The sequence below is a fragment of the Chanodichthys erythropterus genome, chromosome 10 (genome assembly GCF_024489055.1).
Source record: "Chanodichthys erythropterus isolate Z2021 chromosome 10, ASM2448905v1, whole genome shotgun sequence".
Taxonomy (NCBI): Eukaryota; Metazoa; Chordata; class Actinopteri; order Cypriniformes; family Xenocyprididae; genus Chanodichthys; species Chanodichthys erythropterus.
In genome coordinates, this window is record NC_090230.1 from 32,921,407 (window position 1) to 32,942,886 (window position 21,480).

The 21,480-nt window shown below is 37.3% G+C and overlaps 1 protein-coding gene across 1 annotated transcript in view; it reads right to left on the reverse strand.

Moving 5' to 3' along the window:
• cntnap3 (contactin associated protein family member 3) overlaps positions 1 to 21,480 on the reverse strand; it is a 161,887-nt gene that overhangs the window by 39,540 nt on the left and 100,867 nt on the right. Inside the window, exons 12-18 of the mRNA XM_067397378.1 lie at positions 19,753 to 19,872; positions 17,574 to 17,771; positions 15,791 to 15,947; positions 12,945 to 13,072; positions 12,597 to 12,767; positions 5,709 to 5,927; positions 408 to 647 (exon numbers count right to left, since the gene is read on the reverse strand). Coding sequence (XP_067253479.1) covers positions 408 to 647; positions 5,709 to 5,927; positions 12,597 to 12,767; positions 12,945 to 13,072; positions 15,791 to 15,947; positions 17,574 to 17,771; positions 19,753 to 19,872 — 1,233 coding nt within the window. The remainder of the gene's footprint in view (positions 1 to 407; positions 648 to 5,708; positions 5,928 to 12,596; positions 12,768 to 12,944; positions 13,073 to 15,790; positions 15,948 to 17,573; positions 17,772 to 19,752; positions 19,873 to 21,480) is intronic.

The following is a 21,480-nucleotide window of genomic DNA, read 5'->3' on the forward strand; positions in this document are numbered from 1 at the left end:
ATTTTACAATAGCTTAAAACTGAAATAAAAAGAATTTATACGTAAATATTTAAAAAATAAAAAATAATAAAATGACAAAGCAACAGAATGACTAAAACTAAAAATTAAAAACTTAACTGAAAATATAAAAATAAAAGCTAATTAAAAAATATTAATAAATGCTATAATAGTATTTAAATAACACTAAAATAGCACTGAAATAGAAATATAAAAAATATATATATAAAATATTTGTAAAATATTTGCGTAATTTTATCAAATGAAATGGTGAAATGCTCATGAAGTGCAGCTCTGGATGATTAAGTTCATTATTGATATTGAAGATTTATTTATTTTTTATATCAATATATTGCCCAGCCCAACTACTAGGGTTGAAAAACAACAATGAACCACATTTGTTTCCGCACCTTTATGACAGAAGGTTCCGGTGAACGGCGAGAGGCTGCAGTCGCAGGTGAAGCCGTTGTAATTCTCCACACAGGTGCCGTGATTCTGGCACAGGCCGCCGTAGCTGCTGCAGTGTCCGGGACAGCCGGGAGTCACTCCGGGCGTGATCTCCGCCCTCTCCTCCAAATCCAGAGTCTTCCCGTTGAGCTTCAGCGAACGAATGCAGCCTAGAAATCCTTTCTGCCTGGAAGCAGTTCCTCCTGAAAACACAACCGGAAAGAAACAAGGAATGAATCTGCTGTCGTTCTCCAGCTGTCAGGACTTTGAGAAAAGCACAAAAGCCATTTAGATGACAAGATGATGACAGCAGAGTTACAGGAAAAAGATGGCTTTCATCACGCAGACAGTGTAACCTTCTCGAATGTTGTCAAGGGTTTGAGTCGCGGCGGGCAGATACTGTTCTCTCAACCCCAGCAGCCCGTTCAAAACAAACGATCGCTGACCCTCTTTCCTCACTGATGTGTTGAATCTGCTGTCATTTTGTGCTGTCAGTCTTTCACAGTGGTTTTGTCCTTGATATGGTAATTGCTTTAGGAAGAATATTGTATTTTTTTTTTACATTCTGTTCCTGCAGACGACAAGCTATAAATACAGAAATAATGTACTCTGCACACATTAGTCCTTGGCGTTTTAGTGCTAATTTGTTTGAGCGAACACCTCGCTGTGCCAGCTGTGCCATATAATCATTTGTGAAATGTTCGATGCAAAGTTGGAAATGCTGTTAAAACTAAGTTTTGACATGCCAATGCTGAAATAAGAGACAAAGGCAAATGTGTTACAAACCCACAGGAAACACCAATCACTATTAGTTCCCTTCAATATCTCAATGTTCCTCCTAGATAGAAATCACAGTAAATGGAGAGCACTTGGAAAGCTTTGCTTAAAGGGATAGTTCACCCAAAAGTAAAGATGTTGTCATCAACAAAAAAAAAAAAAAAAAAACACAAAAGAAGATATTTTAAAGAAGGTGGGTAACCAAACAGCTGATGGACCCTATTGACTTCTATCGTAGGAAAAAAACAACTATGGAAGTCAATGAGGTCCATCATCAGCAGATGGGTTAAATGTTTGCCCAACATGCTGGGCAGTTTTATACAGTTTTAACTCAACTATTGATTAAAAATTACTATATAGCTGGCTTAAAACGAACCCAAAATAGGTTGGAAATTAAAAATTAGACACATAATTTCTAGAGGAAACAGTAATAATCAAAAAGTGAGCATTTATTAATAAGCAATTTAATAAATGTTTATTGTTTAATGAAACAAATGTTTATTTATTAAACATATTACTATTATGTTAATATTAATTAACTAATTCTGTTCATTTCCAACATACTTTGGGTTCATATTAAGCAAGCAATACAGTCATTTTTAATCAATAGTTGAGTTAAATAAAACTAACCAACAGGTTGGGCAAACATTTAACCCAACAGCTGGGTTAAAACAACCCAATCGCAGGGTTAAAACATCACAATCGCTGGGATAAAACAACCCAATCGCTGGTTTAAAACATCCCAACAGCTGGGTTAAAACAACCCAATCGCAGGGTTAAAACAACCCAATCGCAGGGTTAAAACAACCCAATCGCTGGGTTAAAACAACCCAATCGCTGGGTTAAAACATCCCAATCGCTGGGTTAAAACATCCCAATCGCTGGTTTAGAACATCCCATTCGCTGGGTTAAAACAACCCAATCGCTGGTTTAGAACATCCCATTCGCTGGGTTAAAACAACCCAATCGCTGGTTTAGAACAATCCAATCGCTGGTTTAGAACATCCCATTCACTGGGTTAAAACAACCCAATCGCTGGTTTAGAACAATCCAATCGCTGGTTTAGAACATCCCATTCGCTGGGTTAAAACAACCCAATCGCTGGTTTAGAACAATCCAATCGCTGGTTTAGAACATCCCATTCACTGGGTTAAAACAACCCAATCGCTGGGTTAAAACAACCCAATCGCTGGTTTAGAACATCCCATTCGCTGGGTTAAAACAACCCAATCGCTGGTTTAGAACAATCCAATCGCTGGTTTAGAACATCCCATTCACTGGGTTAAAACATCCCATTCGCTGGTTTAGAACATCCCATTCGCTGGGTTAAAACAACCCAATCGCTGGTTTAGAACATCCCATTCGCTGGGTTAAAACAACCCAATGGCTGGTTTAGAACATCCCATTCGCTGGGTTAAAACAACCCAATCGCTGGTTTAGAACATCCCATTCGCTGGGTTAAAACAACCCAATCGCTGGGTTAAAACATCCCATTCGCTGGTTTAGAACATCCCATTCACTGGTTTAGAACATCCCATTCGCTGGGTTAAAACAACCCAATCGCTGGTTTAGAACATCCCATTCGCTGGGTTAAAACAACCCAATCGCTGGGTTAAAACATCCCATTCGCTGGTTTAGAACATCCCATTCGCTGGGTTAAAACAACCCAATCGCTGGGTTAAAACATCCCATTCACTGGGTTAAAACATCCCATTCGCTGGTTTAGAACATCCCATTCGCTGGGTTAAAACAACCCAATCGCTGGTTTAGAACATCCCATTCGCTGGGTTAAAACAACCCAATCGCTGGGTTAAAACATCCCATTCGCTGGTTTAGAACATCCCATTCGCTGGGTTAAAACAACCCAATCGCTGGTTTAGAACATCCCATTCGCTGGGTTAAAACAACCCAATCGCTGGGTTAAAACATCCCAATCACTGGGTTAAAACAACCCAATCCCCGGTTTAGAACATGCCATTCGCTGGTTTAGAACATCCCATTCGCTGGGTTAAAACAACCCAATCGCTGGGTTAAAACATCCCAATCACTGGGTTAAAACATCCCAATCGCTGGTTAAGAACATCCCATTCGCTGGTTTAGAACATCCCATTCGCTGGTTAAGAACATCCCATTCGCTGGTTTAGAACATCCCAATCGCTGGTTAAGAACATCCCATTCGCTGGTTTAGAACATCCCATTCGCTGGGTTAAAACAACCCAGTTGCTGGGTTTGTCCATTAGTGTAACTTTTAAAAAACATTTTTATTATAAATATAATGGGCCCTATAATACACCCAGCGCAATGCGACGCAAGGCGCAGCGCAAGTGTGTTTGCTAGTTTGCGTCCGGCGCCGTTCGCGTTTTCCGTTCAGCGCCACGTCCTTAAATTAGTAAATGCATTTGCGCCAGTTAGTGGGACCATGGGCGTGTTGGTCTAAAAAAGAGGTGAGTTCAGGCGCACTGCCGGCGCATTGCTATTTTAAGGAGCTGAAAATAGACTGCGCCATAGACCAACTCAAACCTGGTCTAAAGTCTAAAGCCAATGGCACAATATTTTTTTGTTAGAGCGCGTTGGTAGAAACTGCACCTCTGGGCGCATCCACAGTGCGCGTTGACTTTGCTTATTACACACAGGGATGCGCATCACACAAACATGCCAAATATTAAAAACAAAAGGATTACAGTGTAAAAGAATATTATTGTGTAGGCTACATAAATATAAAAATGTAATGATGAATAGTCATTGTGTGTATTAGAATTAGGATACCTATTTTCAATTCAGCCTATTACTACTTATAATGATGAACGAAACTGGCTAATTAATTGAACAATCGTGCCAATACACACACATATATATTAACTGACTGATCGGGCGGAGCTATTTGAAAGCCTGCATCCAACGCAGACGACTGAAAGATTGACTGGCCACTTAACAGGTAATTTCAGCAAAACATCACTCGTTGAACTCCTCAGTTGAATCGGTGTGTTTAATAAGTCAGTGTATTTTATAATGTTATATGTTATATAATATATAATTATATAATATATATAATGTTATATCCTGCTTTTCCCGTAGATGATCTGCTCGCGCACTTTAACTTCGTGCACGAGCAGATCGGTTTCTTCACTTGAAAAGCGTTCAGCTTTTCCGCCAACAAATTCCGGCATGTAAATAGCAATCCACCATGGCGCGAGTGCATCTCGCTCTTAAAGGGAATGGAAGATGACACTCTGATTGGTTTATTGAACGTTACGCCCATTACTCATTAAGAGAATAGGGACAACCCATTTCAAAAATGCGCCCCGGCGCACGGACCGTTTTTCCGTCGTTAAAATAGCAAAAGTGGATTTGGACACGCCCTGAGTGCACCTGCGCCGTGCGCTTCACACTTTGCGTTTAGATCGTTAAAATAGGGCCCAATATATTTATACAAATGAGGTTTATTTCATATTACAGCAACAAATATATTGTGGTTAATTTTCATTAAAATAATATCAAAATGCATAATGCAAAAAAATATCTTAATGTTCCTATAATATGTAAACAATATCAAATAGAACAGTGTTGTTATTGTTAACTAAAACAATCTATTAAAAATAATTTTCAATCATTAAAAAAGCTAGAAATCAAACTGTTGAAGTCTGAGATGTCAAAATAAAGTCACAGATTTCTCTTCAAATGATCTGAGATTTTATCCACATTATTTTATAGCTCTTCACTCTTACTAACAACTATTGATTCGTTTGTGTTTATTTTTATTTCTCCTATTTTGGTGATACGTGAGGTGAATCATAACGGAGATCTCCATTAAGTTTCCTGAGTGCTGAAAGAGCAACTTATGAGACTCATTTGTGTCTGTGGCAGCCTATCAAATATGGTGTCTTGACAAAAACAGTTCTCTTTCCCATGATATGTCCTGGAAATAATATACACAATACTGAAAATGTCTCCTGAAGACCTGCATTATAAACTGGTTGAAATGGAGTTCTTCATACCTTCATGTGCAGACGGCACATTTGAACAGTCATGGGAACCTCCGAATCCAATTGCAGTTGAGTGCTGCACAATAGAGCTATAAAGATTGAGCTCTAATGACACTACTTTCTCAACACTTACTGGAAAACTTCAATTCATTCCCGTTGAATTCCTCCAACAGAGAAACACCTTTCAAATTTGCCAGGAGCTCGGTCAAGGTCAACAAATCTAGCTTCACAGAAACCATTCGCAATTGAGAGTTATCATCACAGCCTGTTTCAACCCCTGAAGATTCCCATGATGGCATTTTACAGGAGTGACTCTCAAAAAATAGGAAATTAAAAAATTAGACACATTAAGACAATTAAGTCTGTTTTTTATATGATCTGATATATGATCTGGACATTGAGATTTAAACAAAAGGGACAAATAATGGCCATCCAAAACATGATAACAGCTATCAGATTTCTGAACAGCACACAGAGTGAAGAGACATCATTTATTTTTCCTACCTACAAATAATTGGCTGTTGAGCTGCAGATGAATGTGGCCATCAGCGGGAGCTTTCTGAACGGCAGCGGGATGGTGGTCCACATGCAGCGAGGCCTCTTTCACATTGCGCTCAGCTCTCACGTGATGCCAGCGGTTGTCGTTCAGAGCGGCAGGCGTCTCAACCTTCACCTCGAAGGGACCGTTTCCCACGTCGAACGAGAAGACGACTTGATGCGGCGCTGGAAAGGGAAACAGATTTGATTGATGTTCATCATCATACTGACAGATTGATATTTCACTGATGTTAATAAGACACAACTGTTCAAAAGAAATGAGACATTAGAACCAGTCCAAAATGAATCATGATGATGGCAGATGTTTGACGGTTTGAGAATAATGCCAAAACGACACGCTGTTTTCTAAATGTCTAAAACAACTTCCAATGAATGATAAAACAATTATTCATCTGCCTTGGATGTGAGGTGAGCATCATCATCATGTATAGAGCTAAAAACCCAAATCTCAAATCAAATCTCTTTAAAGGATTAGTTCACTTCAGAATTAAAACTTCCTGATAATTTACTCATCCCCATGTCATCCAAGATGTTCATGTCTTTCTTTCTTCAGTCGAAAAGAAAAATTCCAGGATTTTTCTCCATATAATGGACTTCAACAGTTACCAACAGGTTGAAGTTCCAAATGTCAGTTTCAGTGCAGCTTCAAAGAGCTCTACATGATCCCAGACGAGGAATAAGAGTCTGATCTAGAGAAACGGTCAGTCATTTTCTAAAAAAAATTAATAAATAAAAAATAATTATATACTTTTTAACCACAAATGCTCATCTTGCACTGCTCTGTGATGCACCACGCATTACGTAATCACATTGTAAAGGTCACGAATGATGAAGGCGAGAGGTAAGTTAGGGGGAAAAACTCAAAATTGTCCAACATCGTTGTTTTATCTCTTTTTTGTAAAGGCTGTTTGAGTCTTTGCACATTTGCTTTGTAGACATTGGATCGGTACTTCCGCCTACTTTCCAACGTGATTACGTAAAGAGTGGAGGATCGCAGAACTATGCAAGATGAGCATTTGTGGCTAAAAAGTATATAAATTTCCTTTTTTTTTTAGGAAATGACCAATCGTTTCACTTGATAAGACTCTTATTCCTCATCTGGGATCATGTAGAGCTCTTTGAAGCTGCACTGAAACTGACATTTGGACCTTCAACCCGTTGAACCCCAGTGAAGTCCACTATATGGAGAAAAAACCTGGAATGTTTTCCTTAAAAACCTTCATTTCTTTTCAACTGAAGAAAGAAAGACATAAACATATTGGATGGACATGAGGGTGAGTAAATGATCAGGAAATTTTAATTCTGAAGTGAACAAATCCTTTAAGATCTCAACTGCTTTTCCCAGGAACCAATGAGATTAAATGGAGAGTCTTTTGCTTCAGACTGGCGACAGAAGGTCTGGAGTCCATCGCAGATTTCATTGGCCAAGGACCGGCCGAGAGGACGTCTGACTGACATGTAAAGCATCCAATCACAGCATCATGTAAATATAAAGCCGATGTCCCTACAATAACAGACTGACATGCAATTCATTCAAGAACGCTGTGCAAGATGTCAGTCACCAAACAGTTGATGGACCCCACCGACTCCCTGTTTGGTTACACATATTGTTCAAAATATCTTCTTTTGTGTTCAGCAGAAGAAAGAAGCTCATACAGGTTTGGAACAACTTGAGAGTGAGTAAATGATGACAAAATTTTCATTTTTTTGGTGAACTACCCCTTTAAATCTAGTTCCTACATCTTAGTTTCTTACTCAGTCTTCACATATGTTCAAGAATTGGCACAACTTCAGGCTCCCGCCGCTCCATCTGCAGGATTTCACGACATCTGAATGAAGACGTCTTGCGGCTGAGAAAGATCAGCACCTTCTGTCATGAAGCACTTCTCTAACGACAAAAAAACTCCACAAAAACGCTGATGATGTGCTACGAACTCTTTATTATTCACTGCACACGCACCACAGCTGACTCTCAGGGTGAGCTACAGCAAAAAGCACCTCTGGAGCGTCTGTGTGGGAAACATGACACGAAAGTGAGTTGCTTTTGGAAATTTAGATGCAAGCGTATTCGAGTCATTATCATCTCAGTCGTTATTAAAGGGATATTTCAGCCAGAAATGAAGATTCTGTCATCATTTGCTCAAACTCACCTCATTCCAAACACTTTATTTCTTCTGTGGAACACAAGTGGAGATGTTTAGCTGAGTGTTCATGCTGCTCTTTTTCATATATGAAAGTGGAAGGGGACGCATTATATTCATTTATGGAATTCTACTTCCTTATTTTCAAATTCAGACTGCAATTCTGCATCCTGTTTGGTATTAATTCAAATCCAGGAAGTGAATTGCAATTTAAAAGGCGTTGATATGGAAAATAACTTTTCGACATGTTTGTGAGTAAATCACAATTTTTGCTTGAATTATTCCAGTGCGCTCTACAGCTCAGATCTCGAACTTCCTGCAAGTTCACGTCCTACATGAGCGGCCTCAACAGGCGCCCAACTCAGAATATAATGAGAGGTTAATTGAGCTCTTCCAGCCAAAGGATTTGTCATTATAAAGGAACAAGCGTCCGGGCGCTGTAAGGTCTTCACATACTCTATTCTCATCCATCACATGAGCCCATTACGTCCAGGATTTTTTAACAGCTCTCTTATGTAGTTAAAGAGTCGCGTAATAGACAGGGACCATGTGGTGGAGGGTATAATAAAAATCTAGACACACACCCAGAGGACATGGATTTTATAGGGTTCGGATGAACACCAGACAGATAGTGCTCATCTAGCAGCAGTCAAACTAGATTTTACATTTTCAGAGGGAACTGAAAGTGGTGTTTGTGCATGTTTGTATTATTTTTAGCATTTTTTTTTTTTATTCGGTTTGATCATCTGTGTGATTTTTTAAAAGCTGCTTTATGGTCCAGTGGGCAAAAAGAATATTATACTAAAACTCCCAATTCTCATTACTGAAATGCATCCATGTATATTACATTTACAACTCCAATTAAACAGTAAAACTATTTCTATAATATTATAATATTATATATATAATCAAACCCATGACCTAGGCATTATTAGCATTATGCACTACTGTTACAGCTACAGGAAAACAGATGATTTGGGGAGTCATTCATGTCTGGAGCACAAAAACAAACACTGAACTTTCATACTTCGGTTTAGGCCTCCAGATCACTATGAGTAACAGTAATCGAGATGCTTGACTTAGCAAACACTGCTAATAAAATGGCCAAAGGTCTTAAATTGATCATGTAGAGGGGGTTTCACTCTGAGAGCATTGCAAACCACTGGAGCACGTCTCTACATATTGGTTCAACAGCTATTCTGCAGTAATTTCCCTGGAGAAAAACGTTTTGTGATGTCTATATTTTCAGCCGACAGCTTCTCTGGATTATTTCTCCCTTTGGTGGATAAACAAATAATCAGCAATGTCGACACCTAAGACATGTATGTAACCCCATGCAAACATGAGCAAACACACACACACACACACACACACACACACACACACACACACACACACACACACACACACACACACACACACACACACACACACACACACACATGTTTGTTTTTGTGAAATGTGGGGACATTCCATAGACATAATGGTTTTTATACTGTACAAACCGTATTTTCTATCCCCCTACACTACCCCTAACCCTAAACCTAACCATCACAGGAAACTGTGCACACTTTTACTTTCTCACAAAAACTCATTCTGTATGATTTATAAGCCTTTTGAAAAGTGGGGACATGCTGAATGTCCTCATATTTCACCTTTTTTTGTAATACCCATGTCATACCCATGTCATTATACACATTTATGTCCTGATATTTCACAAAAACAAGTACACACACACACAGTTCATCATTTCATCTGTTTGACTTAATTACTACATAATCCCATATTGATTATTTTGAGTGTTTTTTCCTACAGGGGTGAATCTCATGAAACATGTCAAGAAAAAAGGAAAAAAAAAAGTATGGCCATTAAGATTTTTTGCAATCTGACATTTTTTAATGACATTTCAGCACATTAAAACATCCAATTCTCATTAGGGTAATGCAGTGTTTCCTAAACTTTTTAGAGTGCCGTACCCCGAGGCATTTAACATCCGTCTGCGTAACCCCTCTCTTCCATTTCGACTACTGTCACACCTTTTCCATTAAGGGGCAATATTTGCCCCCTTAAATAGATTTTCCAGTGCATCTTTTACCTTTTTAAGAACCTTTATGAAATAAATAATACAAATATTTATGAATTGACTCTCACGATTCGCTCTAAGCCACAGATTTGTTCACAAAACGCCACTGTGAAATGCAGTTTTGATCTGATCTGGCTTTCATTGGAACTATTATTTTGTAGCAAAATAGAGTAATTAATAACAGAGTTTTAATTTTGGGGTGAACTATCCCTTTTAAGGACAAGCGACAGCAGGTTTACTATTAGCTGCTGTCACTTTAAGACCTGCACACATCTAATCTACATACATGCATCTTTCTCTCAACTGTTTGCTTTCACTGTAGACATAATCAACTGTTTATGTTAACCTTGTGTGTATTTGACAGTATTAGTGCAATAAGAGGCAAAAGATAACTTAGTCCAGTAATCACGTGCTGTTTGACAGACTTTTAGTGTGCGTGTGCTTAGAAAAGCAGATGTCGGAACAGCACACAAACAAAATGTTTAACCAGCAAGGCTTTAAAACACATGCAGTTAATGAACATTCGTGATTGCGAATAACTACAGTGTCCCGTGAGCGCAGCTCTACCTCTGTGTTAACATATGATGTGAATGTATGTCGCACTGTACAGTATAGTGGGACAGAGGCACTAGAATTGCAAATGATAGAAACTGTACTGTAGCATGATATTATAATATTTCTTCAAAAGCAGACTGTGGAGACATTTTAATCGTACACAATTAAAAATCGTGATATCACACACCCCACAGATTTGAAAGAAGGTGTCAAGTGGTGTTACCAAGTTCCTCATACTGCAGCCTCACTTCACCACTCACCCTGTTAAAGTGTGAAATCTGACACCAGCATTGCAAGTGTGGCTATTTAGAAGAAAGTAGTATGTGCACATCCCAAAGCAACTTAGAGCAGGTGCTCGATCATCAGAAACACTTGAATGTCAAAAAACAAAAATTGGCACACTGCCACTGCTGCTCTCAAAATTTATTAAAAAGATCTTCGTCAGTTTTGTCTGACCTGACGGATACCTTTTTGGTCGAAATGTTGTCTTTTGATATATATATATATATATATATATATAAAGATTTTACCCAATACCAAAATATCCAACGTGATCTCATGAGAATACGTGTGTATTTTTACGTGAAGTGTGGTTCTATCACACGTACATTTACTAGCGTTTTCATACACACAAAAACGTACAACATTGACGTATTTATAGCACTAAAGCGTACAAATACTTACGTATTAGCAGCTTAAAAAACGTAAAACATCTAACGTAAAGTGTGAATGTATATGAATTACCATGTATTAATATTAAAATTGTGGCTTTAATGATTCAAATATGTTGTGTTCAATTGTCATTAACGTTACATAATGTTAAACGAGACTACACTTTGAAACCTTAAAATGAATAACATTTCTATAATCGTTTTGTAATATTTTGCTGTGGGATTTTTTTCCTATGCAGTGACTGACAATACAACCATAAGATACACCAAAGCACAACATAAATTAACAAATCACACCCATTTTATTTGTTTGCTGTACTCCATATCTTTAGAATCCATATGTTTGTGAGGAACAGATTCAAATTCAGCCCTTTATCTGTCGATCTTCACCTTCATTCTCAGCAACAGCAACCGTCACAGTCAAAGCCCGCGCACATTATGATTCAAATTTAAAAAAATAGCGCCAGTGCGCCTGCGCCACCCTCGAGAAACATTACGACATGGTTTACGGCACTGATATCGAACGCTCATTGGTTCTCACCTGCTTCGTCGCAGATTGCGATTTGCCGTGTTTCAGTGGATTAACATTTGAAATCAGTGCGCGCCTTCACGGAGAGAAGACAGATTCATAATTTCACGGATTAATAAATTATATTCTGTTCTGTACCCTATAAAAACTATTACGTTACAGCCAGAGAGGACTGCGACTGGAACTCATCATCATTTGAACTTTTGGTACCACTTTTGACATATTTGCAAAAAATAAATGATTGTGATTAACGGTACGCTTGTTTGTCTGTTTTTCATTTATAAACAGTATGTAGTTTTAAGAAATTGTTATGGGTAGGTTTAGGGGTAGGTGTAGGATAAGTGGCTCAAAATATCGTTTTAATGTCATATTTTTACTAAAATTGTCATTTTCCTACACATTTCTGTCCATTATGATATTTTCTTTTAACATTATGTATAAAATGGGTAGGTTTAGGTTCGGGGTGGGGTGGGGTTTAGGGATATTACATTAATCTAAAAATGTTAAAAAGGGAACATTTATATATATTTTATACATATATTTTTATGACATGAAAGATTCGTAAATATTTTACGTTTTATTCGCAGTAAAAACGTAAGTATGTTTACGTTTCGGTGCCATAATTACGTCAGTATTTGTAAGTTTTAGCACCATTCAAAACGTACAAAGATGTACGTTTTGTGTCTTTTAAAGTTACGTATTAATAACTACGCATTAACAATGAGACCAGGCTGAAATATCTTAATGGTCCTTAAAAAAATAGAAGAAAAAAACTGTCTTTTTTTATTTCAGAGTGAAATGTCTTGGCAGGTTTTGTGAGATTCAGGAATAAGCCGGAAGGTCGAACACACTCACAGCTCAGTTCGATCCGAATGAAGTCTTTGATCCCCAGGTTTTCCAGGAACACTCCTGATGAAGAGCTGGTTTTAAACAGGAAGGAGATATCGGCACTCAGCTCCCCGTGGAACGTGGGAAAGTGCAGGTACGACGTCTCCTTGTTGAAGTAGGCAGCGTTCCAGAAGTTACCTGGAGAAAGCATTTACAGTAGCACATTTATATAGTTCTCCGGGAACAACGTCATGGTTTTCATTAAGCACAACTGCACATGGGTGCCAATCTACCCAGAGCCGGTCTGACAGGATGACAGGGTAAGTGCTTACAGTGTGATTAAAGCGGCTGATATTAAATCCGTGCTGTACTTACTGTCTCCGTAACACTGCAGGGGACCAACTCTGTAGGCCGCTTCTGAACCCGATCTGCTGATGTCACCCACAGCCAGCGCTGCGACCGGCAAATGCTCTTTATGGGACAGCAGCCCGGAGTCATTAGACCTGTCAAACGTCACAAAACAGCAGGTTTATACATTTGAGAACAACACATCTTCATTTCATGTAAACTGTGAAGAACACAACTGTCAAGAACATGTCCAGCTCATATTTCACCCATGTGTGTGTGTGCACTGTAACATTATTGCACTGCAAGCACATTTCCCAATCCCCATAATGTGGAAAAAAGCTCAAGTCAATAATAGAGGCAAAATTATCAAACTTCATTTGTTTATTGCATCACGGTGCCAGTAGTTTTGTAAAGAAGCTTTATTCCACCACAGAATAAAAAAGGTAATTGCCACTTTTTATCTTGCAATTCTGATTTTATTTCTCAAAATTGAGAGATATAAAATTGCAACTGTGAGTTATAAAGTCAGAATTGTGAGATATAAAACCAATTGTGGGGGAAAAGGTCAAAATGTTTGGATAAAACGTCATTACGTAATTACCTTTTTCATTCTTGATTCTATGTCTAAAACTTAGCTTCCATAGTTTTGTAATATATACTGATTTTAAAAACGAAAAGAAAAGTGTCTAGATGGTAGTTCTGCATCACATATAAAATATTTACTACATAAACATACAGTGGTGGTCAGAATTATTGGCACCCTTTGTAAATATGATCAAAGATGACTATAAAAATAAATCTGCATTGTTTATCCTTTTGATCTTTAATTCATAAAATTAGCAAAAATCTAACCTTTCATTGAAAGAAAAGAACTGAAAGTGGGGGGGAAAATCACATTATGAAATAAATGGTTTTCTCCAAAACAAGTTGGCCAAAATTATTGCCACCCTTTTTTTCAGTACTTTTTGCAACCTCCTTTTGCCAAGATAACAGTTTTCTCCTATAATGCCTGATGAGTTTGAAGAACACCTGAGGAGATCAGAGACCATTCCTTCATGCAGAATCTCTCCAGATCCTTCAGATTCCCAGCTCCATGCTGGTGCTTCTTCTCTTCAGTTCACTTCACTCATTTTCTTTAGGATTCAGGTCAGGGGACTGGGATGGTCATGGCAGAAGCTTCATTTTGTGCTCAGAGACACATTTTTGTGTTGGTTTTGATGTTTGTTTTGTATCATTGTCCCGACAGATGATCCAACCATGGCCTATTATTGGATTTCTAGCAGAAGCGGCCAGGGTTTGATTTTTTATCTGTTGATATTTGGTAGAATCCATGAAGCCATGTATCTGAACAAGATGTCCAGGACCTCCAGCAGAAAAATAGGCCCACAACATTAAAGATCCAGCAGTATATTTAACCGTGGGCATGGGGTACTTTTTATCCATGTGTGCACCAAACCCATCTGGTGGGTTTGCTGCCAAGAAGCTCTTATTTTAGTTTCATCTGACCATAGAAGCTCGTCCCGTTTGACGTTCCAGTCATGTCTGACAACTGAATATGCTGGAGATTGATTCTGGATGAGAGCAGAGGATTTTTCTTGAAACCCTCCCGAACAGCTTGACATGACAACTGACATGCAATATGATGTAGGTGCTGTTTGATCCTTTTTTTGTGGGGGTTTTGAGACTCAAGACTCAACTAATCTCTGCAATTCCCCAGCTGTGATCCTTGGAGAGTCTTTGTCCACTCAAACTTTCCTCCTCACCGTGCATTAGGACGATTTAGACACTCGTCCTCTTCCAGGCAGATTTGTAATATGTTTAGTTGATTGGAACTTCTTAATTTTTGCCCTGATGGTGGAAATGGGGATTTTCAATGCTTTAGCTATTTTCTTACAGCCACTTTCTATTTTGTGAAGCTCGACAATCTTTTGCTGCACATCAGAACTACATTCTTTGGTTTTTCTCATTGTGATGAATGATTAAGGGAATTTGACCTTTGTGTTTCCTCATGTTTATACTCCTGTGGAACAGGAAGTCATAGCTGGACAATTTCATGTTCATGATCACCCTGGTGTGCTAAAAAATGTAAATATGAATGGGAATATACTTCAGAGATATTTTACTCATAAATATTCTAGGGGTGCCAATAATTGGGCCAACGTGTTTTGAAGAAAAACATTTATTTCCTAATGTGATTTTCCACCCACTTTCAATTCTTTTCCTTCAATGAAAGGTTAGATTTTTGCTAATTTTATTAATTAAAGATCAAAAGGATAAACAATGCAGATTTATTTTTACAGTCAGCTTTGATAATATTTACCAGGGGTGCCAATAATTCTGACCACCAATGTATCTCAATATTTTGTGGTCCTTTTATGATATTTAGTATTGTCAAATTTTCATGTATTTGTGTTAAATGAACCAAACCAAAAACAGGATATGATGTCACAAGCTGCAGCCCTAAAAAGAACAGAATGCACAAATATAGCTGATTCCTCTAATCTTAGGAGCTATGTTGCCAATTACAGTTCAGGTGTCTGAACCACATCTCCTCACTTCATATCATCGTTTGTGTGTAATGGAGGAATTCCTACCACTGTTTTGACTCCTTTACACATTTTTTAAGCTCTTCATGAGTTCTCAGCTAGCAAAAATACCGTCATATGTACTCACATACAGTCAGCGCATTTAGCCCAGCACACAGCATTGCCTTTGATGTTTGGTAAGTACTGTCGCAAAATTTTTTTTTTCTTTTTTTTTTTATATCTTTAGGTTTGGTGTGAATGCTAAGCAAACCAGGACTAAATGTATCATTTTATTTTTTGGTACTGAACATGAGAAGCAAAAGAACGAACACATTATTTGTGTCGTACCACTCTTTGCTGTCGGCATCACAGTTACAGAAGTGTTCAGGATGCACACAGTTATCTTGCAGCCCACAGGCACACTGCTGACTGCCTGGCACCGCTCCTCCCCAGTACATGTGTGCTTCACCCGCCCTGCCCAGCCACCAGGTGAAGGGGGTGCCATCTGCAACAACACCAACACAGAGCGTCCATAATGAGACTGATGCAACCGCTCTACAAAATGATGCTAAGACATTAAAAAGAGACATTAGACATTATAAAAGGAAGATTTGAATGAGATTTCTGAGTTTTGGTTGCAGACTTGTTTGGGATCTTGCCAAATCTGAGCACCATTTGAGTTGAGGTATTCATGAGGAAAATCTGAGAAGCAGGAAATTTCTACTAAACTTCTTCAAAAGAAATAGAAGTAGACACAAATGGGTCAATAGTTTGGATAATTTGATCCTGCAATTTATGAGAAATGTTTCAGTTCATATTGAGTTTTGGTCACAGACTTTGGGGCACAATGTGACATATTTTGACATGAAATGTGAGATTACTGGGGTCTCAGAAACATTTGAGTAGCAGGAAATAAGATGTTTATTATGGAAGCCACTGAATAAAACATAAAAGATGTAATTGTGACTTGTTCTCACACAATTCTGACATTTTATCCCTCAGAATTGCAAGTTTATATCATGCAATTCTGAGAAAAGAAGACAGAATTGCAAGATGTAAACTTGCAATTGTAAGAAAAAGTCAGAATTGTGAGATATAAACTCAATTGTGAGAAAAAATAGTCCAAAATGTGAGATAAAAACTTGCAATTGTGAGTAAAAAAAAGTAACTGCAATATATAAACTCACAATTACAAGAAAAGAAAGTCTGAATTGGGAGATAAAAAGTTGCAATTATCTTTTACATATATTTTTTCCATCACAGAAACAAGCTTCCATAGTTTCTATTAAAGTTCTTTAAAATAAATAAACAAATGGGTCAATAGTTCAGATCATTTCACCCTGAATTTGATAAGAAATGTTCGAGTTCATATCGAGATGACTGACTTTGGCATCTTGGCAAATCTGAGCACAATTTGAGACATTTTGAGATGATGTGTGTGATTACTGTGGTCTATTTCTCAAGAGAAACATCTGAGAAGCAGGCTCTATCTGCTCTATATTTAGTCTCATTTCTGTCTAATTGAAAGAATTGAGATGTTAAAGAGATCTTATGTGTGATTTTTCACTTCTAGACGATCACACTCCCGCACCCGTCGTCCTCTAAATGCATCTGTCCAGGTTTAATCGAGATGAGCGTGTTATTTTCATTACCACTCACCTGACATTTCCAACATTTCTTATTTACGCCTGACACCGTGCTCTCCTCGTCTCATCAAGAACTCCGATAATGAGACAACTAATGGACGCAATTACTGTGGGTGCGGAGAGCGCCGATGTTTCGTGTTTATTTGAGAGACTACGAGAACCGTTATCACTCGACCTGTGATAGATACACACTGTACCAAACCGCCCATGACAAACCCACACAAACAAACAAACATGATAAAAGCACTTCAAAGGTACAAATGCAGATGAAAAATGTACTCTAAAGGTGCCTTTCAATTAATTTAAAGCTGAAAAAAGCGGGGGGGAAATATAACTCGATATAAAATGTCTGTAACTGAGTATAACAATCAATTTGTGCCGTTTGCTTAAGCGCCATGCAAAAGTCTGCAGATGGAGCGAGGTTTTAATAAGCCTGACCTTTCATATGGAGGGGGCGATCGATATTCCTAATAAAAAGGGCTTACCTGGTGTGTTCAAGAGCCGTGACTTTTTGCAGTGGTAGGAGAGTTCCTGCTCGCAGTACTCCGCCTGGGTAATTATCGCCTGGATCTGCTCCGCGTCGGCGGAATAGTTAAAGTGGGCTAAATGCTGATTTATCCCGGAGGAGGTTTTTAATTTGGTGAGCTCCGTGTTATTGTGTTGTATCACCATCCATGCTTTATCTACAGGGACAAGAGGGATGCAAACGATGAAAAGGCCAAAATGACACACTCTGCAGGACTGTTTTAGCTTAGGGCTTTGTTGATTTTCACCTGTGCAACAGTCACATGACCTTCAAAAGGTCACGGGAAGTTCATAAAAAAACCTAAAGCATGTGATATCTACTAAACAATCATAAAAATAAAGGTTCTTGTGTTCTTAGAATCTTTAATAAGCCTCATGGTTCTTTATTATTAGAGATTATTAATGTTTCATTTTAGGTTCTTCATAATGATTCTACTGAAGGCAAAAATTGTTATAATCAACATAAAATTACATTTTCAACCAATTTTACTTTTGTAATGTGACATAAACACAGTATTGTTACCGTTAACAAAAACTAAAACTGAATTAAAAAAACATTTTCATTAATTGAAATAAAAACACATAAAAATGACAATAATAACAATAGTAATATAATAACATAAAATAGAAGTATTACATTAAAAAACTAACTATATGAATGTGAGGATTTTTTCAGCAGCTAACTGAAATAAAATAGGTTGAACTACTAAAGTTATTAAAACTTAAACTGAAATAAAAACTAAATAGAATTATTAAACCCCCCAAATTTTTTTTAAAAATGACTAAAACACTCAAAAATATTACTAAGACTTATATTTAAAATGTTTTATATAAAAACTGCAATGACTAACATTAATAAAAAACTAATCATTTAGTATATGAACAAAAAATGAAAATATATAAATAAAAAACTATTTGAAATATTAATAAATATTATAATAGTATATTAATAATACTAATGTGAAATACGATATTGAATGAAGGAAAATATCAAACCATTGGGAATTGATTGGCTAAGAAATAGGCAAAACTCAAAATAATTGAGGCAATCTGTTAAATCAAAATGTTTAAGTTAAGAAATAACAGATTGTTATTTTGTACTCATAAATTTTAATTGTTCTTAAACTGAAATATTTAAGTAACTAATTTATACATTTTATTGTCGCACAATCTCAACATAAACATTTTTATTAACGCAAATGTAGCTAGCGATAACAAGCTAATTCAGAAAATGCTAACTTGCTAACATGTTAGCCATATGGTATAACACTTGCTGAATGAGTACAGCACTATAAAGCATTACTTGCTCTCAAAGCCGCATGTACCACTTGTGACCATGATGGTAACTCTCAAAAAACCCAATTTAACAGAAAATTAACATCAATCTTGCTAAAAAACAACAACAACAACAACAACAAAAAACAATATATAACACTTAACTTTAGCATTTACTTTCCCCTTTCCATAGGCAAAGCATGCTGGGAAATAGAAATCCCAGCCCAGTTTCAGTTAAAATTAAGTTTGCTAAATTAAGAGAAATTAGTTCATAAAACTCAAAACGATGAAAAGTATGTCAGTTCTGTGAACCCAAAAGAAAAACACTCATAAATACTCATAAAAGTTCATATAACTGAACTATTTAGTTTAATTTAAGTTTGTCCTACTCAAACTAATTCATTATTTTGAGGGCAAGGGTTTACAACTTATGAAGTAAAGACATTTTTTTCTTTAGAATAACATGCATTGATGAATCATGCACAATAAGATGAGCAATGTGTACTAATAAGAAAGTAAAAAGAGTCAATATGGATTTCATATCGAGTTTAGCAGGAAAAGTGAAGATCTAAAGGTAATGGGATGGTTTTCTAAGAAACCATAGCACTTCAAAAGCTTGTTCTATTCCATCAGGCTGTAAAGCCCTTTTAAAAACTTTATTTGTAAGAGCACACGTCGCACAGACATGCTCAAAGGTTGATCTGTCGGGTTCTTCTTAAGAGCTTTTTTTCCGCGAGTGTCACAGCCGACTTCCTCTGCGGGGTGTGTCACGGTGCGTGAAGGATCAAAAGCTGTGGATTAAAGTCCCAATTACGGAGTATTTAAAGGGATTTAATCACTTTGGATACGCTGCGTGAGATTCACCTGACATGTTGCAGTAGATTAGTTGAGGTTTGATGGGGCCGCTTCCATCCACGTCTATGTGGTAAAAGCCAGACGTGTTTCCTTTGTGTTTGTACGCCTCACACGACGCTTCATAAACGGCTGTAAACACAGAAGTATTAGCATAGTCAAACACAGAAGAAGTTTTCAAAATGCATGTGTGGAGAGATAATGAGGTGAGGCTGTTCTTGTTCAGAACTGTGAATAATAACAGTAACATACATAAATGAGTGCGCATTCACACTGTCTGTCTACAGATGAAGTTCATGTAACGTGTGAAAATGCGCCTCACATAAAAACATCACTTTTTTCACACACTGTAAATGTTATTACAACAGGATGGTAAGATTCCAGTCAAGCTGCCCTTTAGAAAATATAGTTAGCTACCATTAAAATGAGGCCAAGATTTTTTAGATTTGATCACATAAATCAGTATTTATCTGGCACAAAACAAGTAGGGTGGCAGCATTAAAACTAATATATAAATACACAAACTAATAACAAAACCCTAATTTATATAACTAAATCAGTAGTGGGCAGAAGTGATGTTCAGCCTAGGAAAATTGACATCTTCACCCTTTCAAATATTATTAAAATTTAGTTAAGCAAGTAAATAAGCTTATTGCATTTGTGCTTGGAGTCGATTGTTTCATTTGTGATAATAATGCAATGAAACATGACAAATTGTGCAACATAATTTTTGGCCAGGCTGTCATACAACACATGCAAAAAATAACAAAATATTAATAACTAATTATGCTGTAGTCAATGAATGTTTTCTCCTGTGAGCTTTTTGCTTTTCTATGCAATTTTTTTCATAGTAAAATGAAACCTAAAGGTTTCATTTGTATGGAAGCTTGTTTCCGCCATGAAATCAAAAATCAAAAAGGTAATCGTGACTTTTTATCTCACAATTTTGAGAAAAAGTTCAACATTTCTGACGTCATAAGACGCAATTGTGGGTTTATATCATGTAATTCTGTCTTATTAACTCGCAATTGTGAGTTTATATCTCGCAATTCTTAGAAAAAAAGTCAGAATTGAGACTTTATTACTCAGAATTCACCCTTTGTAACTCGCAATTCTTACTTTATATCACATAATTCTGACTTTGTATCTTGCAATTCTGACTTTATATCACACTTAACTCCGATTTTATGACTTGCAATCAGTGCTTGACATTAACACCGGCCAACCAGCCAAATGCGGGTAGATTTCAGCTGTGGCGGGTAAGACAGTCACTCCCATTACTCCCATGGTGTGTTGAATATAATTTCAGCCTACAGCCTAATCAAAGGTACCCAAGCTCGTCGTAGCACAAAATTACAATCCAATCACAATTCGTTATCGATTAACTTGCAGTTAGTGAAGGCGGGATAGGCGGAATCACGCTGAATGACCAGAACAGAAGCGCTCTGTCTCTGTCGCGCGTGCAATCAGATCCCCTTGCGCCTGAATAGTCAACACAACATGTCCATCGTGTGGAGTATCTCACGTGAATACAGTCGGTTATGGCTTAAGTGGACATAAAATGGTGAGTAAAAACTGGATGTGTGTCAGTATATTACATCCATGCATTCAGCAGCCCAATTAAATACATGTCTGTCATTAATGTTAATCAAACAACAAAAGATGTTAAATAAATGTATACATGTTAAATACACCTACTGTATCTGAAAACAATAGTTTAGGCTATTTAATTTACTACTG